General features: G+C 51.4%; 1 protein-coding gene across 1 annotated transcript; it reads right to left on the minus strand.

Moving 5' to 3' along the window:
• Window positions 1-1,554: 1,554 nt before the first annotated feature.
• Window positions 1,555-22,626, minus strand: SPRTN (SprT-like N-terminal domain). Its single transcript, XM_068235026.1, has 5 exons — window positions 22,346-22,626; window positions 19,106-19,205; window positions 18,502-18,630; window positions 8,649-8,952; window positions 1,555-2,680 (listed from the first exon to the last, which is right to left on the minus strand). The coding sequence occupies exons 1-5, from the start codon at window positions 22,579-22,581 to the stop codon at window positions 1,581-1,583; spliced, it is 1,869 nt and encodes a 622-aa protein (XP_068091127.1). The 5' UTR covers window positions 22,582-22,626; the 3' UTR covers window positions 1,555-1,580.
• Between the last annotated feature and the right edge of the window lie 191 nt (window positions 22,627-22,817).

Genomic DNA, 22,817 nt, shown 5'->3' on the forward strand with positions numbered 1-22,817 from the left:
ATCTAACTTTAGATAAGATATATAGTCACTTGTTATATTTAGTTTTTCATCTCGGATCCGCTTTAAAGGGCAACTGAAACGAGATATGGAGGCTGCCATATGTATTTCCCTTTAAGCAATACCAGCTGCCTGGCAGCCCGGCTGATCCTCTGCCTCTGTTTAGCCATAAATAAGCATGCAGCAGATCAGCTGTTTCTAAAATTGTCAGATCTGAAACATTAGCTTCATGCTTGTTTCTGACATTATTTAGACACTACTGCAGCCTAATAGACCATCAGGATAGCCAGGCAACTGGCATTGTATAAAAGGAAATAAATATGGCAGCCTCCATACTCTCACTACATTTGTCCAGCGCTGTGGAGGGGATTGAATGTAAACAAGTGACCAAAAGGGGCGTCGTCGATATCTTCAGGGGGGCTGAACCATGAATAACTAATCATGCAATACTGATAGGGATCTCATTTCAAGCCGATTTAATACACTTACTGTATAAGCACACGTATCCAGTCACAGTACGTGCTGATAGAATATGCCCGAGTTTTGTTAGTAGTAAAGGGCTTCCGAGAAGTTACGTCAGATTGGAAGTGTAAATAAAGTTTGATGAATCCAGGTGTGACCTCAGGAGACTGGCGGTTACTTACCCAGAAGTCTGTGGGATCCTATGCGTATCATCATTCCTCTCACAGGTGACGTATGGGACATGTTCCACCACTAATGACCACACTTCCTCCTTCAAGCCTGAAAAAAGTGCGGTTGTGAGTGGTGGAACGCGCCCCATACAGCGCCTGTGAGAGGTATGATACGCATAGGATCCACGGACTTCTGGGTAAGTAACCACGCCTCTCTCGCGGCCACGCCTGCATTCATCAAACTTTTATTTACACTTCCAATCCCAGTAGTTACAAGGTCCTAACTACTCGGAAGCCCATTAACATTGCTGAATATGAGAACAGCAGCACCAGGACAAGGCAGGCCCAGTCATGGACTGGAACAAGGTGGTCGGAGAGGTGGGTGTTTCCACATTGAGACTCTCCAATGCCAGACAGCAAATCACACCGTACTCACCGGAATTACAGACAGGCAAAATATTGTCCTATCCTGCTCATTAGTGTTACCCTGGAGAGGAAGGTGGGGCTAGCAAATCACTCAGCACACCTGCTGGCCGAACGCAGCTTATGACTGGATGAAACCATGTGGGCGGAGTTAATCAGCATATGAGGATAATTTCTAGTTCATCACTGCTGTAGAACATGATGTGCCCAGCCCTGATCAATGACCACAAAATAACTGAAGTGTCATCAGATCGCGATGGGCTGGACCAATCACCACCTTCTTGTTATAGACCATGTGATCTCTGATCCAGGGAGGCTCCACCCCTTCCTGTCTCACCATAATAAACCAGCAGGAAAAGGCAGAGCTCTCACACTCTGGACCTGAATTTAATCAGCTGTAATTGAAAACTGTATAAAAACCTTTCCATGAAAATCTCTAAAACCATCAAGCTAAATACTCTGAAGCACCATTTGTGGGGCTGGAGGTAAACAGAAGGCACCATTGCAGCAACCCTGGAAGGGGCATTTTTATGAGGCTAAACAGGAGTCCAGATGTTGGTTTATCTGGGCTTCGGGCACCTTGGCCTGACACACAGGGCAGCTGACCTTCCTGCCCTGATCGCTGCTGTGCGCTCCGCCCTCGTCGGGGATAGTAATGGTCGGTATCGAGGAGCCGCCTCCGGGAACATTCTGGAAAAAGTCCTTGATGCTCCTGGGGGGCTCCAGCCTTGGCCTCTTAGGTGGCTGAACAGCCCCCCAACTGCTCCCCTGAGAGGCAGATGCCGAGCTCTGTGAGGAGGTCAGCGGCTCAGATGAAGTCCTCTTCTGTGAGCTCTGTGAGGAGGTCAGCGGCTCAGATGAAGTCCTCTTCTGTGAGCTCTGTGAGGAGGTCATCGGCTCAGATGAAGTCCTCTTCTGTGAGCTCTGTGAGGAGGTCATCGGCTCAGATGAAGTCCTCTTCTGTGAGCTCTGTGAGGAGGTCATCGGCTCAGATGAAGTCCTCTTCTGTGAGGAGGTCAGCGGCTCAGATGAAGTCCTCTTCTGTGAGCTCTGTGAGGAGGTCAGCGGCTCAGATGAAGTCCTCTTCTGTGAGCTCTGTGAGGAGGTCAGCGGCTCAGATGAAGTCCTCTTCTGTGAGGAGGTCAGCGGCTCAGATGAAGTCCTCTTCTGTGAGCTCTGTGAGGAGGTCAGTGGCTCAGATGAAGTCTTCTTCTGGGTCATGCTGGTGAAGTGATCGCCTCTGGGCACCGGATGAACCACATTTGTTGGCCGGACATTCTTATATGGTACTTTTACTGGCACCCCTCCAATATTGATGAACGCTTTGGTGTTTGCCACTGAGATCTTTGGCACTCTCGGTGCAGCCGGTTGGCTCTCGGTCTTGTTATTTGGTAATGGCGTGGTGTACTTCAGGATTTGATTCATGGGTAGCTTTGGCAGAGTCATGGTGGACTGACTGGAGGAAGGAATCGGTGTTTGGATCTTCTCAGCTCCGCCAAGTCTCTGCCCAGCTCCAGCAAAAAGACTGGGAATACCAGGTCGCTGCCCAGACCCAGCAGAGGGACTGGAACCACCAAGTCTATAACCAGGACCACCAAATATATGAATATCCACTCCGTCACTTTTCCCTGGAAATAAAGAAACATGTAATTGGCAAAATTAAGAATTTCACAATATATTACATCAGGCATGAGCACCGGATAAAATCCGATTGAGTTTCATTCAGATTTCATCCTCCTAATTCGTGCAGCTGAGCGGGTGAGTGCAGGGGGGTTAAACTTACCCAGAAGCCTTCTTTAATCCGTCCCACGCTGTGTTCCAAGCCGCGCTACGTGACTACTACGCTTCCTCCTACAACCCGGAAGGAGGAAGTGTAGTTACGTGACTGCGAATGGGAATGCGGCGTGAGACGCAACGTGGGACAGTTACAGACAGCTTCTGGGTAAGTTTAACCCTCGCTCACCCGCTCAGCTGCACTAATTAGGAGGATGAAATCCAAGTGAGTTTCATTCAGATTTCATCCGGCGCTCATGCCCGTATAACATAATGATCCCCAAAACCCAGCGCATAAGCTGAGAGCCTGATATACATGTCAATCCGCGCTTTATGCTTGTAATGTATATACGGGGGGGGGGGGGGGGGGGGGGTCTTTTCAGGTGAAAATTTAATAGTGTAAACTTTCCACTCTGAAACATGACTTTAAAGGGGCAGTGAAAGTAGGAAACAACAAATTACAGTAAAAATCGGCTTATAGTAAACTTCAAGAGATCTGGCCAAGCAGTTTATAGATCAGACGTTTACTACATCAGAACTGGTTATACACTGTACAGTATAATCTCATTGTTGTACAGTCCAAGGGACCAGAAAAAGTGGTTACTATATCAGAAATTGTCCTAGAAATAGCTCAGTATCATGAAGCCATCTTCAACATGCAGCCAATTATAAGTGACCCACATCTGTAATGGGAGTGGCTCCGATCCCTACACAGACAGGACTCAGCACTCTACTCGCCACTCTCCTTAGTTCTGCAGCGAGTAGGGCCGCTCTGCACTACACGTCACACACTACCAGGAGCGTCATCGCTAACAAGGGAAGCAATACCCGGAGTGCGTACAATCCTGTGGGAGGACTGGGACAATACTTGGATTGGTGATTGAAAAGTGGTAACACTGCATCCTCTTTACGTTCACATTATTCCTCATTTTCCACAGGCTGCTTATTTGTACAGTACTGTATATCCAGCGCCGGTGACATTCTTGTCTTATAAATGTTATCAGGCATCACCTCACCTGCAACCAGCCTGAAGAGAGCAGCGGACCATGGGTTTCCACTGAGATATGCCGCATGCACTACCCATTGACATATGACGCATGCTCTGCCCACTGACATGTGACGCATGCTCTGCTCACTGACATATGACGCATGCCCCGCCCACTGACATGTGACGCATGCCCCGCCCACTGACATATAACGCATGCACCGCCCACTGACATATGACGCATGCGTGGCCCACTGACATATGACGCATGCGTGGCCCACTGACATATGACGCATGCTCTGCCCACTGACATATGTTGCATGCTCCGCCCACTGACATGACGTATGCACAGCCCACTGACATATGACGCATGCACAGCCCACTGACATATGACGCATGCGTGGCCCACTGACATATGACGCATGCACAGCCCACTGACATATGATGCACGCACCGCCCACTGACATATGTTGCACGCACCGCCCACTGACATGACGCATGCTCCGCCCACTGACATATGATGCACGCACCGCCCACTGACATGACGCATGCTCCGCCCACTGACATATGACGCATGCTCTGCCCACTGACATGTGACGCATGCTCTGCCCACTGACATGTGACGCATGCTCTGCCCACTGACATATAACGCATGCGTGACCCACTGACATATGACGCATGCACAGCCCACTGACATATAACGCATGCACAGCTCACTGACATATGACGCATGCACAGCCCACTGACATATGACGCATGCACAGCCCACTGACATATGACGCATGCACAGCCCACTGACATATGACGCATGCACAGCCCACTGACATATGACGCATGCACCGCCCACTGACATGTGCCGCATGCACCGCCCACTGGCATATGATGCATGCACCGCCCACTAACAACGCATGCGTGGCCCACTGACATGTGACGCATGCACAGCCCACTGACATATGTTGCATGCTCCGCCCACTGACATATAACGCATGCACAGCTCACTGACATATGACGCATGCACAGCCCACTGACATATGACGCATGCACAGCCCACTGACATATGACGCATGCACAGCCCACTGACATATGACGCATGCACAGCCCACTGACATATGACGCATGCACAGCTCAATATTTTTTACCATATCCAGAGTAAGCGTCTTGCAGGGGCCAAATAACAGGTTTACCAGAACAGAAGATTTATTATATCAGAGTTTACTATACCGGGCATTGCTCCCATAGACTTATAATAGAGATTGGCTGGGACCTGGAGAGGTAGTTTACTATACCAGAATGTTTATCCGGGTTTACTGTAACAACATTATACTATATCAGGATTAGCCATACATTGTATAGTCATACAGGCACATGGCCGGGACCCGGGGACTGAGATTACTATATCAGGATTGGTCATACATTGTATAGTCATACAGGCACATGACCATGACCCGGGGACTGAGATTACTATATCAGGATTGGCCATACATTGTATAGTCATACAGACACATGGCCAGGACCTGGGGACTGAGATTACTATATCAGGATTGGTCATACATTGTATAGTCATACAGACACATGGCCAGGACCTGGGGACTGAGATTACTATATCAGGATTGGTCATACATTGTATAGTCATACAGGCACATGGCCGGGACCCGGGGACTGAGATTACTATATCAGGATTGGTCATACATTGTATAGTCATACAGGCACATGACCATGACCCGGGGACTGAGATTACTATATCAGGATTGGCCATACATTGTATAGTCATACAGGCACATGGCCGGGACCCGGGGACTGAGATTACTATATCAGGATTGGTCATACATTGTATAGTCATACAGGCACATGACCATGACCCGGGGACTGAGATTACTATATCAGGATTGGCCATACATTGTATAGTCATACAGACACATGGCCAGGACCTGGGGACTGAGATTACTATATCAGGATTGGTCATACATTGTATAGTCATACAGGCACATGGCCGGGACCCGGGGACTGAGATTACTATATCAGGATTGGCCATACATTGTATAGTCATACAGGCACATGGTCAGGACCCGGGGACTGAGATTACTATATCAGGATTGGCCATACATTGTATAGTCATACAGGCACATGGCCAGGACCCGGGGACTGAGATTACTATATCAGGATTGGCCATACATTGTATAGTCATACAGGGGCATGGCCGGGACCCGGGGACTGAGATTACTATATCAGGATTAGCCATACATTGTATAGTCATACAGGCACATGGCCAGGACCCGGGGACTGAGATTACTATATCAGGACTGGCCATACATTGTATAGTCATACAGGCACATGGTCAGGACCCGGGGACTGAGATTACTATATCAGGATTGGCCATACATTGTATAGTCATACAGGCACATGGCCAGGACCCGGGGACTGAGATTACTATATCAGGATTGGCCATACATTGTATAGTCATACAGGCACATGGCCAGGACCCGGGGACTGAGATTACTATATCAGGATTGGCCATACATTGCATAGTCATACAGGCACATGGCCGGGACCCGGGGACTGAGATTACTCTACCAGGATTGGCCATACATTGTATAGTCATACAGGCACATGGCCGGGACCCGGGGACTGAGATTACTATATCAGGATTGGTCATACATTGTATAGTCATACAGGCACATGGCCGGGATCCGGGGACTGAGATTACTATATCAGGATTGGTCATACATTGTATAGTCATACAGGCACATGGTCAGGACCCGGGGACTGAGATTACTATATCAGGATTGGCCATACATTGTATAGTCATACAGGCACATGGCCGGGATCCGGGGACTGAGATTACTATATCAGGATTGGTCATACATTGTATAGTCATACAGGCACGTGGCCGGGACCCGGGGACTGAGATTACTATATCAGGATTGGCCATACATTGTATAGTCATACAGGTACATGGCCGGGACCCGGGGACTGAGATTACTATATCAGGATTGCCATACATTGTATAGTCATACAGGCACATGGCGGGGACCCGGGGACTGAGATTACTATATCAGGATTGGCCATACATTGTATAGTCATACAGGCACATGGCCGGGACCCGGGGACTGAGATTACTATATCAGGATTGGCCATACATTGTATAGTCATACAGGCACATGGCCGGGACCCGGGGACTGAGATTACTATATCAGGATTGGCCATACATTGTATAGTCATACAGGCACATGGCCAGGACCAGGGGACTGAGATTATTATATCAGGATTGGCCATACATTGTATAGTCATACAGGCACATGGCTGGGACCCGGGGACTGAGATTACTATATCAGGATTGGCCATACATTGTATAGTCATACAGGCACATGGCCGGGACCCGGGGACTGAGATTACTATATCAGGATAGGCCATACATTGTATAGTCATACAGGCACATGGCCGGGACCCGGGGACTGAGATTACTATATCAGGATTGGCCATACATTGTATAGTCATACAGGCACACGGCCAGGACCCGGGGACTGAGATTACTATATCAGGATTGGCCATACATTGTATAGTCATACAGGCACATGGCCAGGACCCGGGGACTGAGATTACTATATCAGGATTGGCCATACATTGTATAGTCATACAGGCACATGGCCGGGACCCGGGGACTGAGATTACTATATCAGGATAGGCCATACATTGGATAGTCATACAGGCACATGGCCGGGGACTGAGATTACTATATCAGGATTAGCCATACATTGTATAGTCATACAGGTACATGGTCAGGACCCGGGGACTGAGATTACTATATCAGGATTGGTCATACATTGTATAGTCATACAGGCACATGGCCGGGACCCGGGGACTGAGATCACTATATCAGGATTGGCCATACATTGTATAGTCATACAGGCACATGGCCAGGACCCGGGGACTGAGATTACTATATCAGGATTGGCCATACATTGTATAGTCATACAGGCACATGGCTGGGACTCAGGGACTGAGATTACTATATCAGGATTGGCCATACGTTGTATAGTCATACAGGTACATGGCCGGGACCCGGGGACTGAGATTACTATATCAGGATTGGCCATACATTGTATAGTCATACAGGCACATGGCAGGGACCCGGGGACTGAGATTACTATATCAGGATTGGTCATACATTGTATAGTCATACAGGCACATGGTCAGGACCCGGGGACTGAGATTACTATATCAGGATTGGCCATACATTGTATAGTCATACAGGTACATGGCCGGGACCCGGGGACTGAGATTACTATATCAGGATTGGCCATACATTGTATAGTCATACAGGCACATGGCCAGGACCAGGGGGCTGAGATTACTATATCAGGATTGGCCATACATTGCATAGTCATACAGGCACATGGCCGGGACCCGGGGACTGAGATTACTATATCAGGATTGGCCATACATTGTATAGTCATACAGGCACATGGCTGGGACCCGGGGACTGAGATTACTATATCAGGATTGGCCATACATTGTATAGTCATACAGGCACATGGCTGGGACCCGGGGACTGAGATTACTATATCAGGATTGGCCATACATTGTATAGTCATACAGGCATATGGCCGGGACCTGGGGACTGAGATTACTATATCAGGATTGGCCATACATTGTATAGTCATACAGGCACATGGTCAGGACCGGGGGACTGAGATTACTATATCAGGATTGGCCATACATTGGATAGTCATACAGGCACATGGCCGGGACTGGAGGACTGAGATTACGATTAGCAAGATCTCACTGTAGCAGAACAGAGTGAAGATGTATAATATGTGGTCACACAGACGCTTCTGTACCTTTCATTGCCGCAGGGCTCTTGCCTTGATCTTTAGAAGTCTCCTCCTTTTTGTCGCTGCGAGGGGCGGGCTTCTCCGCCTCCTTTGTCTTGTCGCGAGTCTTGGGCTCTGGTTCCTTTATTTTAATGTAAGTCCCGCCACAAGTCCTCTGATGGTCGGCCCACCACGGGTCATGTGACGATGGAGCGCGATTCATGGCACGTTTCACGTATCCATAGTACGGCTTCCTGTCCTGGCACGGGCCGTCACACCTCCACCAGTGCTTCCTGAACTCATTGACTTCATCATGGAAGCTGTGATACACCTGAGGGGGGCACATGGCAGACAGAGGTCACAATAAACAGAAAAGACTTTCATGTGTTTAGCAGTGATCTCCCGGCCATTCCCTGCTCCCGGCCTACTAACCAGGGAACCCAGAGCAGCCCCCCCCCCCCCCCCCCCAGCCAGCCACAGGTAGCCTCAGACTCACAATGCAGCCCCCAGCCTGGCAGCCAGCCATAGGTAGTCTCAGACTAACAATGCAGCCCCCCCCCCCCCCCAGCCACAGGTAGCCTCAGACTCACAATGCAGCCCCCAGCCTGGCAGCCAGCCACAGGTAGCCTCAGACTCACAATGCAGCCCCCAGCCTGGCAGCCAGCCACAGGTAGCCTCAGACTCACAATGCAGCCCCCAGCCTAGCAGTCAGCCACAGGAAGCCTCAGACTCACAATGCAGCCCCCAGCCTGGCAGCCAGCCACAGGTAGCCTCAGGCTCACAATGCACCCCCAGCCTGGCAGCCAGCCACAGGTAGCCTCAGACTCACAATGCAGCCCCCAGCCTGGCAGCCAGCCACAGGTAGCCTCAGACTCACAATGCAGCCCTGCAGCCTGACAGCCAGTCACAGGTAGCCTCAGACTCACAATGCAGCCCCCAGTCTGGCAGCCAGCCACAGGTAGCCTCAGACTCACAATGCAGCCTCCAGCCTGGCAGCCAGCCACAGGTAGCCTCAGACTCACAATGCAGCCCCCAGTCTGGCAGCCAGCCACAGGTAGCCTCCGACTCACAATGCAGCCTCCAGCCTGGCAGCCAGCCACAGGTAGCCCCCGAGTCACAATGCAGCCCCCCAGCCTGGCAGCCAGCCACAGGTAGCCTCAGACTCACAATGCAGCCTCCAGTCTGGCAGCCAGCCACAGGTAGCCTCAGACTCACAATGCAGCCCCCCAGCCTGGCAGCCAGCCACAGGTAGCCTCAGACTCACAATGCAGCCTCCAGCCTGGCAGCCAGCCACAGGTAGCCTCAGACTCACAATGCAGCCCCCAGCCACAGGTAGCTTTAGACACTCAATGCAGCCTCCAGTCTGGCAGCCAGCCACAGGTAGCCTCAGACTCACAATGCAGCCTCCAGCCTGACAGCCAGCCACAGGTAGCCTCAGACTCAAAATGCAGCCCCCAGCCTGGCAGCCAGCCACAGGTAGCCTCAGACTCACAATGCAGCCTCCAGTCTGGCAGCCAGCCACAGGTAGCCTCAGACTCACAATGCAGCCCCCAGTCTGGCAGCCAGCCACAGGTAGCCTCAGACTCACAATGCAGCCCCCAGCCTGGCAGCCAGCCACAGGTAGCCTCAGACTCACAATGCAGCCAGCCACAGGTAGCCTCAGACTCACAATGCAGCCTCCAGTCTGGCAGCCAGCCACAGCTAGCCTCAGACTCACAATGCAGCCCCCAGCCTGACAGCCAGCCACAGGTAGCCTCAGACTCACAATGCAGCCTCCAGTCTGGCAGCCAGCCACAGGTAGCCTCAGACTCACAATGCAGCCCCCAGCCTGACAGCCAGCCACAGGTAGCCTCAGACTCACAATGCAGCCTCCAGTCTGGCAGCCAGCCACAGGTAGCCTCAGACTCACAATGCAGCCCCCAGCCTGGCAGCCAGCCACGGGTAGCCTCAGACTCACAATGCAGCCTCCAGCCTGGCACCCAGCCACAGGTAGCCTCAGACTCACAATGCAGCCTCCAGCCTGGCAGCCAGCCACGGGTAGCCTCAGACTCACAATGCAGCCTCCAGTCTGGCAGCCAGCCACAGGTAGCCTCAGACTCACAATGCAGCCCCCCAGCCTGGCAGCCAGCCATAGGTAGCCTCAGACTCACAATGCAGCCCTCAGTCTGGCAGCCAGCCACAGGTAGCCTCAGACTCACAATGCAGCCCCCAGCCTGGCAGCCAGCCACAGGTAGCCGCAAACTCACAATGCAGCCCTCAGTCTGGCAGCCAGCCACAGGTAGCCTCAGACTCACAATGCAGCCCCCAGCCTGGCAGCCAGCCACAGGTAGCCTCAGACTCACAATGCAGCCTCCAGCCTGGCACCCAACCACAGGTAGCCTCAGACTCACAATGCAGCCTCCAGCCTGGCAGCCAGCCACGGGTAGCCTCAGACTCACAATGCAGCCTCCAGTCTGGCAGCCAGCCACAGGTAGCCTCAGACTCACAATGCAGCCCCCCAGCCTGGCAGCCAGCCATAGGTAGCCTCAGACTCACAATGCAGCCCTCAGTCTGGCAGCCAGCCACAGGTAGCCTCAGACTCACAATGCAGCCCCCAGCCTGGCAGCCAGCCACAGGTAGCCGCAAACTCACAATGCAGCCCCCAGCCTGGCAGCCAGCCACAGGTAGCCTCAGACTCACAATGCAGCCCTCAGTCTGGCAGCCAGCCACAGGTAGCCTCAGACTCACAATGCAGCCTCCAGCCTGGCAGCCAGCCACAGGTTGCCTCAGACTCACAATGCAGCCTCCAGCCTGGCAGCCAGCCACAGGTAGCCTCAGACTCACAATGCAGCCCCCAGCCTGGCAGCCAGCCACAGGTAGCCTCAGACTCACAATGCAGCCTCCAGTCTGGCAGCCAGCCACGGGTAGCCTCAGACTCACAATGCAGCCTCCAGTCTGGCACCCAGCCACAGGTAGCCTCAGACTCACAATGCAGCCTCCAGTCTGGCAGCCAGCCACAGGTAGCCTCAGACTCACAATGCAGCCCTCAGTCTGGCAGCCAGCCACAGGTAGCCTCAGACTCACAATGCAGCCTCCAGCCTGGCAGCCAGCCACAGGTTGCCTCAGACTCACAATGCAGCCTCCAGCCTGGCAGCCAGCCACAGGTAGCCTCAGACTCACAATGCAGCCCCCAGCCTGGCAGCCAGCCACAGGTAGCCTCAGACTCACAATGCAGCCTCCAGTCTGGCAGCCAGCCACGGGTAGCCTCAGACTCACAATGCAGCCTCCAGTCTGGCACCCAGCCACAGGTAGCCTCAGACTCACAATGCAGCCTCCAGTCTGGCAGCCAGCCACAGGTAGCCTCAGACTCACAATGCAGCCCCCCAGTCTGGCAGCCAGCCATAGGTAGCCTCAGACTCACAATGCAGCCCCCAGCCTGGCAGCCAGCCACAGGTAGCCTCAGACTCACAATGCAGCCCCCAGCCTGGCAGCCAGCCACAGGTAGCCGCAAACTCACAATGCAGCCCCCAGCCTGGCAGCCAGCCACAGGTAGCCTCAGACTCACAATGCAGCCCTCAGTCTGGCAGCCAGCCACAGGTAGCCTCAGACACACAATGCAGCCTCCAGCCTAGCAGCCACAGGTAGCCTCAGACTCACAATGCAGCCAGTCACAGGTAGCCTCAGACTCACAATGCAGCCCCCAGCCTGGCAGCCAGCCACAGGTAGCCTCAGACTCACAATGCAGCCCCCAGTCTGGCAGCAAGCCACAGGTAGCCTCAGACTCACAATGCAGCCCTCAGTCTGGCAGCCAGCCATAGGTAGCCTCAGACTCCCAATGCAGCCCTCAGCCTGGCAGCCAGCCACAGGTAGCCTCAGACTCACAATGCAGCCCTCAGCCTGGCAGCCAGCCACAGGTAGCCTCAGACTCACAATGCAGCCCTTAGTCTGGCAGCCAGCCACAGGTAGCCTCAGACTCACAATGCAGCCTCCAGTCTGGCAGCCAGCCACAGGTAGCCTCAGGCTCACAATGCAGCCCCCAGCCTGGCAGCCAGCCACAGGTAGCCTCAGACTCACAATGCAGCCCCCAGCCTGGCAGCCAGCCACAGGTAGCCTCAGACTCACAATGCAGCCTCCAGTCTGGCAGCCAGCCACGGGTAGCCTCAGACTCACAATGCAGCCCCCAGCCTGGCAGCCAGCCACAGGTAGCCTCAGACTCACAATGCAGCCCCCAGCCTGGCAGCCAGCCACATGTAGCCTCAGACTCACAATGCAGCCCCCAGTCTGGCAGCCAGCCACAGGTAGCCTCAGACTCACAATGCAGCCCCCAGCCTGGCAGCCAGCCACAGGTAGCCTCAGACTCACAATGCAGCCCCCAGCCTGGCAGCCAGCCACGGGTAGCCTCAGACTTGTATCATATCAGCTCAGGTACTGTATATACCTGTGTTTATCTCATGTCTGCTCAGGTACTGTATGTACCCGTGTTTATCTCATGTCAGCTCAGGTACTGTATGTACCCGTGTTTATCTCATATCAGCAGGTACTGTATGTACCCATGTTTATCTCTTGTCAGCTCAGGGACCGTATGTACCCGTGTTTATCTCATGTCAGCTCAGGGACTGTATGTACCCGTGTTTATCTCATGTCAGCTCAGGGACTGTATGTACCCATGTTTATTTCATGTCAGCTCAGGTACTGTATGTACCCGTGTTTATCTCATATCAGCAGGTACTGTATGTACCCGTGTTTATCTCATGTCAGCTCAGGTACTGTATGTACCCGTGTTTATCTCATGTCAGCTCAGGAACTGTATGTACCCGTGTTTATCTCTTGTCAGCTCAGGTACTGTATGTATCTGTGTTTAGAGTCATGTCAGCTCAGGTACTGTATGTACCCATGTTTATCTGATATCAGCAGGTACTGTATGTACCCGTGTTTATCTCTTGTCAGCTCAGGGACTGTATGTACCCGTGTTTATCTCATATCAGCTCAGGTACTGTATGTACCCGTGTTTATCTCATGTCAGCTCAGGTACTGTATGTACCCGTGTTTATCTCTTGTCAGCTCAGGTACTGTATGTACCCGTGTTTATCTCATGTCAGCTCAGGGACTGTATGTACCCGTGTTTATCTCATGTCAGCTCAGGGACTGTATGTACCCCTGTTTATCTCATGTCAGCTCAGGGACTGTATGTACCCGTGTTTATCTGATATCAGCTCAGGTACTGTATGTACCCGTGTTTATCTCATGTCAGCTCAGGTACTGTATGTACCCGTGTTTATCTCATGTCAGCTCAGGTACTGTATGTACCCGTGCTTATCTCATGTCAGCTCAGGTACTGTATGTACCCGTGTTTATCTCATGTCAGCTCAGGTACTGTATGTACCCGTGTTTATCTCATGTCAGCTCAGGTACTGTATGTACCCGTGTTTATCTCATGTCAGCTCAGGTACTGTATGTACCCGTGTTTATCTCATGTCAGCTCAGGTACTGTATGTACCCATGTTTATCTCATGTCAGCTCAGGTACTGTATGTACCCGTGTTTATCTCATGTCAGCTCAGGGACTGTATGTACCCGTGTTTATCTCATGTCAGCTCAGGTACTGTATGTACCCGTGTTTATCTCATGTCAGCTCAGGTACTGTATGTACCCGTGTTTATCTCATGTCAGCTCAGGGACTGTATGTACCCGTGTTTATCTGATATCAGCTCAGGTACTGTATGTACCCGTGTTTATCTCATGTCAGATCAGGTACTGTATGTACCCGTGTTTATCTCATGTCAGCTCAGGTACTGTATGTACCCGTGCTTATCTCATGTCAGCTCAGGTACTGTATGTACCCGTGTTTATCTCATGTCAGCTCAGGTACTGTATGTACCCGTGTTTATCTCATGTCAGCTCAGGTACTGTATGTACCCGTGTTTATCTCATGTCAGCTCAGGTACTGTATGTACCCGTGTTTATCTCATGTCAGCTCAGGTACTGTATGTACCCGTGTTTATCTCTTGTCAGCTCAGGTACTGTATGTACCCGTGTTTATCTCTTGTCAGCTCAGGTACTGTATGTACCCATGTTTATCTGATATCAGCAGGTACTGTATGTACCCGTGTTTATCTCATGTCAGCTCAGGTACTGTATGTACCCGTGTTTATCTCATGTCAGCTCAGGTACTGTATGTACCCATGTTTATCTCATGTCAGCTCAGGTACTGTATGTACCCGTGTTTATCTCATGTCAGCTCAGGGACTGTATGTACCCATGTTTATTTCATGTCAGCTCAGGTACTGTATGTACCCGTGTTTATCTCATGTCAGCTCAGGTACTGTATGTACCCGTGTTTATCTCTTGTCAGCTCAGGTACTGTATGTACCCGTGTTTATCTCATGTCAGCTCAGGTACTGCATGTACCCGTGTTTATCTCATGTCAGCTCAGGGACTGTATGTACCCGTGTTTATCTCATGTCAGCTCAGGTACTGTATGTACCCGTGTTTATCTCATGTCAGCTCAGGTACTGTATGTACCCGTGTTTATCTCTTGTCAGCTCAGGTACTGTATGTACCCGTGTTTATCTCTTGTCAGCTCAGGTACTGTATGTACCCATGTTTATCTGATATCAGCAGGTACTGTATGTACCCGTGTTTATCTCATGTCAGCTCAGGTACTGTATGTACCTGTGTTTATCTCATGTCAGCTCAGGTACTGTATGTACCCATGTTTATCTCATGTCAGCTCAGGTACTGTATGTACCCGTGTTTATCTCATGTCAGCTCAGGGACTGTATGTACCCATGTTTATTTCATGTCAGCTCAGGTACTGTATGTACCCGTGTTTATTTCATGTCAGCTCAGGTACTGTATGTACCCGTGTTTATCTCTTGTCAGCTCAGGTACTGTATGTAGCCGTGTTTATCTCTTGTCAGCTCAGGTACTGTATGTACCCATGTTTATCTGATATCAGCAGGTACTGTATGTACCCGTGTTTATCTCATGTCAGCTCAGGTACTGTATGTACCCGTGTTTATCTCATGTCAGCTCAGGTACTGTATGTACCCGTGTTTATCTCATGTCAGCTCAGGTACTGTATGTACCCGTGTTTATCTCATGTCAGCTCAGGTACTGTATGTACCCGTGTTTATCTCATGTCTGCTCAGGTACTGTATGTACCCGTGTTTATCTCATGTCTGCTCAGGGACCGTATGTACCCGTGTTTATCTCATGTCAGCTCAGGTACTGTATGTACCCGTGTTTATCTCATGTCAGCTCAGGTACTGTATGTACCCGTGTTTGTCTCATGTCAGCTCAGGTACTGTATGTACCCGTGTTTATCTCATGTCAGCTCAGGTACTGTATGTACCCATGTTTATCTCTTGTCAGCTCAGGTACTGTATGTACCCGTGTTTATCTCATGTCAGCTCAGGTACTGTATGTACCCGTGTTTGTCTCATGTCAGCTCAGGTACTGTATGTACCCGTGTTTATCTCATGTCAGCTCAGGTACTGTATGTACCCGTGTTTATCTCTTGTCAGCTCAGGTACTGTATGTACCCGTGTTTGTCTCATGTCAGCTCAGGTACTGTATGTACCCGTGTTTGTCTCATGTCAGCTCAGGTACCGTATGTACCCGTGTTTATCTCATGTCAGCTCAGGTACTGTATGTACCCGTGTTTATCTCATGTCAGCTCAGGGACTGTATGTACCCATGTTTATTTCATGTCAGCTCAGGTACTGTATGTACCCGTGTTTATTTCATGTCAGCTCAGGTACTGTATGTACCCGTGTTTATCTCTTGTCAGCTCAGGTACTGTATGTAGCCGTGTTTATCTCTTGTCAGCTCAGGTACTGTATGTACCCATGTTTATCTGATATCAGCAGGTACTGTATGTACCCGTGTTTATCTCATGTCAGCTCAGGTACTGTATGTACCCGTGTTTATCTCATGTCAGCTCAGGTACTGTATGTACCCGTGTTTATCTCATGTCAGCTCAGGTACTGTATGTACCCGTGTTTATCTCATGTCAGCTCAGGTACTGTATGTACCCGTGTTTATCTCATGTCTGCTCAGGTACTGTATGTACCCGTGTTTATCTCATGTCTGCTCAGGGACCGTATGTACCCGTGTTTATCTCATGTCAGCTCAGGTACTGTATGTACCCGTGTTTATCTCATGTCAGCTCAGGTACTGTATGTACCCGTGTTTGTCTCATGTCAGCTCAGGTACTGTATGTACCCGTGTTTATCTCATGTCAGCTCAGGTACTGTATGTACCCATGTTTATCTCTTGTCAGCTCAGGTACTGTATGTACCCGTGTTTATCTCATGTCAGCTCAGGTACTGTATGTACCCGTGTTTGTCTCATGTCAGCTCAGGTACTGTATGTACCCGTGTTTATCTCATGTCAGCTCAGGTACTGTATGTACCCGTGTTTATCTCTTGTCAGCTCAGGTACTGTATGTACCCGTGTTTGTCTCATGTCAGCTCAGGTACTGTATGTACCCGTGTTTGTCTCATGTCAGCTCAGGTACCGTATGTACCCGTGTTTATCTCATGTCAGCTCAGGTACTGTATGTACCCGTGTTTATCTCATGTCAGCTCAGGTACTGTATGTACCCGTGTTTGTCTCATGTCAGCTCAGGGACCGTATGTACCCGTGCTTATCTCATGGATCGCCAGCTCAGGTACTGTATGTACCCGTGTTTATCATGTCAGCTCAGGTACTGTATGTACCCGTGTTTATCTCATGTCAGCTCAGGTACTGTATGTACCCGTGCTTATCTCATGTCAGCTCAGGTACTGTATGTACCCGTGTTTATCTCATGTCAGCTCAGGTACTGTATGTACCCGTGTTTGTCTCATGTCAGCTCAGGTACTGTATGTACCCGTGTTTATCTCATGTCAGCTCAGGTACTGTATGTACCTGTGTTTATCTCATGTCAGCTCAGGTACTGTATGTATCTGTGTTTAGAGTCATGTCAGCTCAGGTACTGTATGTACCCATGTTTATCTCATATCAGCTCAGGTACTGTATGTACCCGTGTTTATCTCATGTCAGCTCAGGTACTGTATGTACCCGTGTTTATCTCATGTCAGTTCAGGTACTGTATGTACCCGTGTTTATCTCATGTCAGCTCAGGTACTGTATGTACCCGTGTTTATCTCATGTCAGCTCAGGGACTGTATGTACCCGTGTTTATCTCATGTCAGCTCAGGTACTGTATGTACCTGTGTTTATCTCATGTCAGCTCAGGTACTGTATGTATCTGTGTTTAGAGTCATGTCAGCTCAGGTACTGTATGTACCCATGTTTATCTCATATCAGCTCAGGTACTGTATGTACCCGTGTTTATCTCATGTCAGCTCAGGTACTGTATGTACCCGTGTTTATCTCATGTCAGCTCAGGTACTGTATGTACCCGTGCTTATCTCATGTCAGCTCAGGTACTGTATGTACCCGTGTTTATCTCATGTCAGCTCAGGTACTGTATGTACCCGTGCTTATCTCATGTCAGCTCAGGTACTGTATGTACCCGTGTTTATCTCATGTCAGCTCAGGTACTGTATGTACCCGTGTTTATCTCATGTCAGCTCAGGTACTGTATGTACCCGTGTTTATCTCATGTCAGCTCAGGGACTGTATGTACCCGTGTTTATCTCATGTCAGCTCAGGTACTGTATGTACCCATGTTTATCTCATGTCTGCTCAGGGACCGTATGTACCCATGCTTATCTCGTGGATCGCCAGCTCAGGTACTGTATGTACCTCATCTCCTCTTCATCTCATGTCACGCCAGCTCAGGTACTAATTGTACCTCATCTCCTCTTCATCTCATGTCACGCCAGCTCAGGTACACGTCACACAGCTCTGCCTGCACCGCCTGGCCAGGAAGATTTACTGATCACACTTACCGATATCTTGGCACCAGTGAGACCGTTGATCCTATTCATGTGTTTCAGGAATTCTGGGCCATGAGATTCCCGATCTCGATTGTTGTGAGTGACAAAGAGAAGTGCGTGGATCATCTCGTGCAACAAAGTCTGCGAAGCACAGAACAGTCTGCGAGTCACACAGTGTTATAAGAGCGAGTCATGTGCTGTGTGTCTGCTTACACTATTCATCACTACAAATACTACCAATAGCTACACACAGGGCAACATGGATACTACTAAACCATATACTGCTACTGCAGAACGGGACTATATCCCACAGCCCCGCCCCTGTGAAGCAGGAAATGGGTTGCTGGGAAATGTAGTCCTGTCTGCCTCTCGCCTCCAGCACAGTGATGTCATCACTGCTTGTGAATCAGATCGTGATATGCAGTGATCCGCTGGTGATGTCATCACCGCTTGTGAATCAGATCGTGATATGCAGTGATCCGCTGGTGATGTCATCACTGCTTGTGAATCAGAGGACAAGCACTGCAGCTCCCTTCCCAGGTATTTCCTGCTGGTTTGGTCTCAGCAGAGCCCAGGAGAAGTCACACAGTTACACAATGAGTTAGGGGTTCAGTACCTCCACAAGGTCTTTCCTCGGTCTGAAGGACAGGAGAGGTTTACTGAGCCGTATGGAGCACAATCCTCCTCTTCTTTCATAGGAACACACCCCGGCACACCTGCAGAGGAACACAAAGTACACCAATCAGACAGGACTCAGGGGTGGTCCTACCACTAACCCCGCCCACCTGCAGAGGAATGCAAAGTACACCAATCAGACAGGACTCAGGGGTGGTCCTAACACTAACCCCGCCCACCTGCAGAGGAATGCAAAGTACACCAATCAGACAGGACTCAGGGGTGGTCCTAACACTAACCCCGCCCACCTGCAGAGGAATGCAAAGTACACCAATCAGACAGGACTCAGGGGTGGTCCTACCACTAACCCCGCCCACCTGCAGAGGAATGCAAAGTACACCAATCAGACAGGACTCAGGGGTGGTCCTAACACTAACCCCGCCCACCTGCAGAGGAATGCAAAGTACACCAATCAGACAGGACTCAGGGGTGGTCCTAACACTAACCCCGCCCACCTGCAGAGGAATGCAAAGTACACCAATCAGACAGGACTCAGGGGTGGTCCCACCGCTAACCCCACCCACATGCAGAGGAACGCAAAGTACACCAATCAGACAGGACTCAGGGGTGGGTCCAATGCTAACCCCACCCAACTGCAGAGGAACACAAAGCACACCAATCAGACAGGACTCAGGGGTGGGTCCAATGCTAACCCCGCCCACCTGCAAAGGAACGCAAAGTACACCAATCAGACAGGACTCAGGGGTGGGTCCAATGCTAACCCCACCCAACTGCAGAGGAACACAAAGCACACCAATCAGACAGGACTCAGGGGTGGGTCCAATGCTAACCCCGCCCACCTGCAAAGGAACGCAAAGTACACCAATCAGACAGGACTCAGGGGTGGGTCCAATGCTAACCCCACCCAACTGCAGAGGAACACAAAGCACACCAATCAGACAGGACTCAGGGGTGGGTCCAATGCTAACCCCGCCCACCTGCAGAGGAACACAAAGCACACCAATCAGACAGGACTCAGGGGTGGTCCCACCGCTAACCCCACCCACATGCAAAGGAACGCAAAGTACACCAATCAGACAGGACTCAGGGGTGGGTCCAATGCTAACCCCGCCCACCTGCAAAGGAACGCAAAGTACACCAATCAGACAGGACTCAGGGGTGGGTCCAATGCTAACCCCGCCCACCTGCAGAGGAACACAAAGCACACCAATCAGACAGGACTCAGTGGTGGGTCCAATGCTAACCCCGCCCAACTGCAGAGGAACACAAAGCACACCAATCAGACAGGACTCAGGGGTGGGTCCAATGCTAACCCCGCCCACCTGCAGAGGAACACAAAGCACACCAATCAGACAGGACTCAGGGGTGGGTCCAATGCTAACCCCGCCCACCTGCAGAGGAACACAAAGTACACCAATCAGACAGGACTCAGGGGTGGGTCCAATGCTAACCCCGCCCACCTGCAGAGGAACACAAAGTACACCAATCAGACAGGACTCAGGGGTGGGTCAAATGCTAACCCCGCCCACCTGGAGGGCTTCCCATATATAGCAGGCCCACGTTATACCAAAAAGACAGGGCAGAGGTAAAAAAAACAAACAAAAAAGATCTACTTACCTGGTGCTTCCTCGGGCCCCTGGTGGCTGGTATGTCCCTCGCCGCAGCTCCGGTGTCCCCTCTGCTGCTGGAAAGGTTAGCATCGTCTGCGCCTGTGCGATTGTGCAGCCACGTGGCCTGGAGCGTTCACCTGTGCAGAACACTCCCAGGCACGGAAGCACAATCGCGAGCGGCGCAGCCACGCACTGGTGCAGGAGATGCAATGGAGGGGATCCACGGACACCGGAGCTGCGGCGAGGGACACATAGGCTGCCAGGGGCTGGAGGAAAACAACAGATAAGTAGATTGTTTTATTTTTACCTCGGATGTTTCCTTTAAAGGACCACTCCAGCAGAAAAAGTAAGCAGAATCAACAGGTTTTGGGCTAGTCCATCTTCTCATGGGGGATTCTCAGGGTTTTGTTTGTTTTCAAAAAGCATTCCCTGAACAGCACTTATCCTATGCAATAAAACCCTAACTGTCCCTGCGTCATCCTCCTGTCTGTGTGTCCCGTGTGTTTTAGCTACTGCGCATGTGTAGCCGTTGGGACAGGAGGAGGACGGGGCTTTGGATGGGTGCGCGTGACATGCGGCGATGAAAGAGACCTAGGGCCTGTTTTTAATCGAGCTTAGGTCTACTAGTTATTAAAATGTTTTTTATAGCACTGTTATCTTCCGCAGCGCTGTACAGAGTATATTGTCACATAACTGTCCCTCAGAGGAGCTCACAATCTAATCACTGCCACAGTCATATGTCTATATATGTATTGTGTATGTATAGTAGTCTAGGGCCCATTTAGGGGGGAAGCCAATCAACTTTTCTGTATGTTTTGGGGTGTGTGAGGAAACCGGAGTGCCCGGAGGAAACGCACACAGGCAGAACATACAAACTCAGTGCAGATAGTGCTCTGGATGGGATTCAAACCAGAGAGCTAACAAGGTGAGAGAGCGCTAACCACTATGCCACCGTGCCGCATTTGCTAATAAGTCTAACTGCTGAAATAGTGTGCAAGTGAGTAGGGAGGCTGGCGGGTATCTTACTATCTTGGCAGTTAAACTGCCATCCTGGAAATGCTTTTGAGAACAGAGAAAACACTGAGAATCCCCCTTGAGGAGATGGACCGGGACAAAACCTGTCAGATTGTAACTACTTACTTTTTTCCGCTGGAGTGGTCGTTTAAATCCTGTCCGGCCAACACTTCAGGGGTATAGATAGAGGCCGCAGGGCACGCGCGCTGTACACACACTAGAGTCTGGGGATCTCACAGAGGGAGTTATGGAGGGATATAGGGTAAGAGCAGAGGAAGGTGGTATGGAGGGGGGAGGTATGAGGGGGTATAAGCAGTAGGGATCCCACTAGAGAAGGGGGCGGGGCAGCTGTACACACACACTACAGGGGGGGAGGGGTACACACTATAGGAGGGGCAGCTGCACACACACACTAGAGAAGAGGGCGGGGCACACACTAGAGGAGGGGCAGGACACGCACTAGGGGAGGGGCACACACTAGGGGAGGGGGCGGGGGACACAGGCTGTACACACACTAGGGGAGAGGGCGGGGCACACACTAGGGGAGGGGGCGGGGCACACACAGACAGTAGGGGAGGGGGCGGGGCCTCACTCACAGCGTCATCCTCGGGCTCCAGCGCACCTCCACCCCGGCCAGCTTGCCCCAGAAGAAGAGCTGGTTGTACTGCAGGAAGAGGGCGTGGATGTCCGGATTGGGGTCCAGCAGCTCCCAGGCCGGGTCCACCACACACATCTCCCCGCCCCCCGGCCGCTGGGGCCCCGCCTCCTCCTTCGCCCCCTCCCGGTCATAGCGCTCCTGGAGCTCCAGAGCCAGCAGCAGATCTCCGTCCATCCTCAACCCGGCCACTTCCGCTCCGCATTGACGTCACCTCCGGCCGCCACATCCGGGGGGCGGGGCTCAGCGTGCCTGGCCAGCGGGGATTGGTGGAGACGCTGCGCGCCGCGTGTGACGTCACCGCGCAGCCAGGAGGACGGCTGGATTGGCCAGCTTGTATTGCTGGGGGCGGGGCTCCCGCCTGCAGGATTCCTGTCAGAGCTGGCTGCTGGTGGGTGGGGCTTGGCTTGTGC

The sequence above is a fragment of the Hyperolius riggenbachi genome, chromosome 5, assembly GCF_040937935.1.
Source record: "Hyperolius riggenbachi isolate aHypRig1 chromosome 5, aHypRig1.pri, whole genome shotgun sequence".
Lineage (NCBI taxonomy): Eukaryota > Metazoa > Chordata > Amphibia > Anura > Hyperoliidae > Hyperolius > Hyperolius riggenbachi.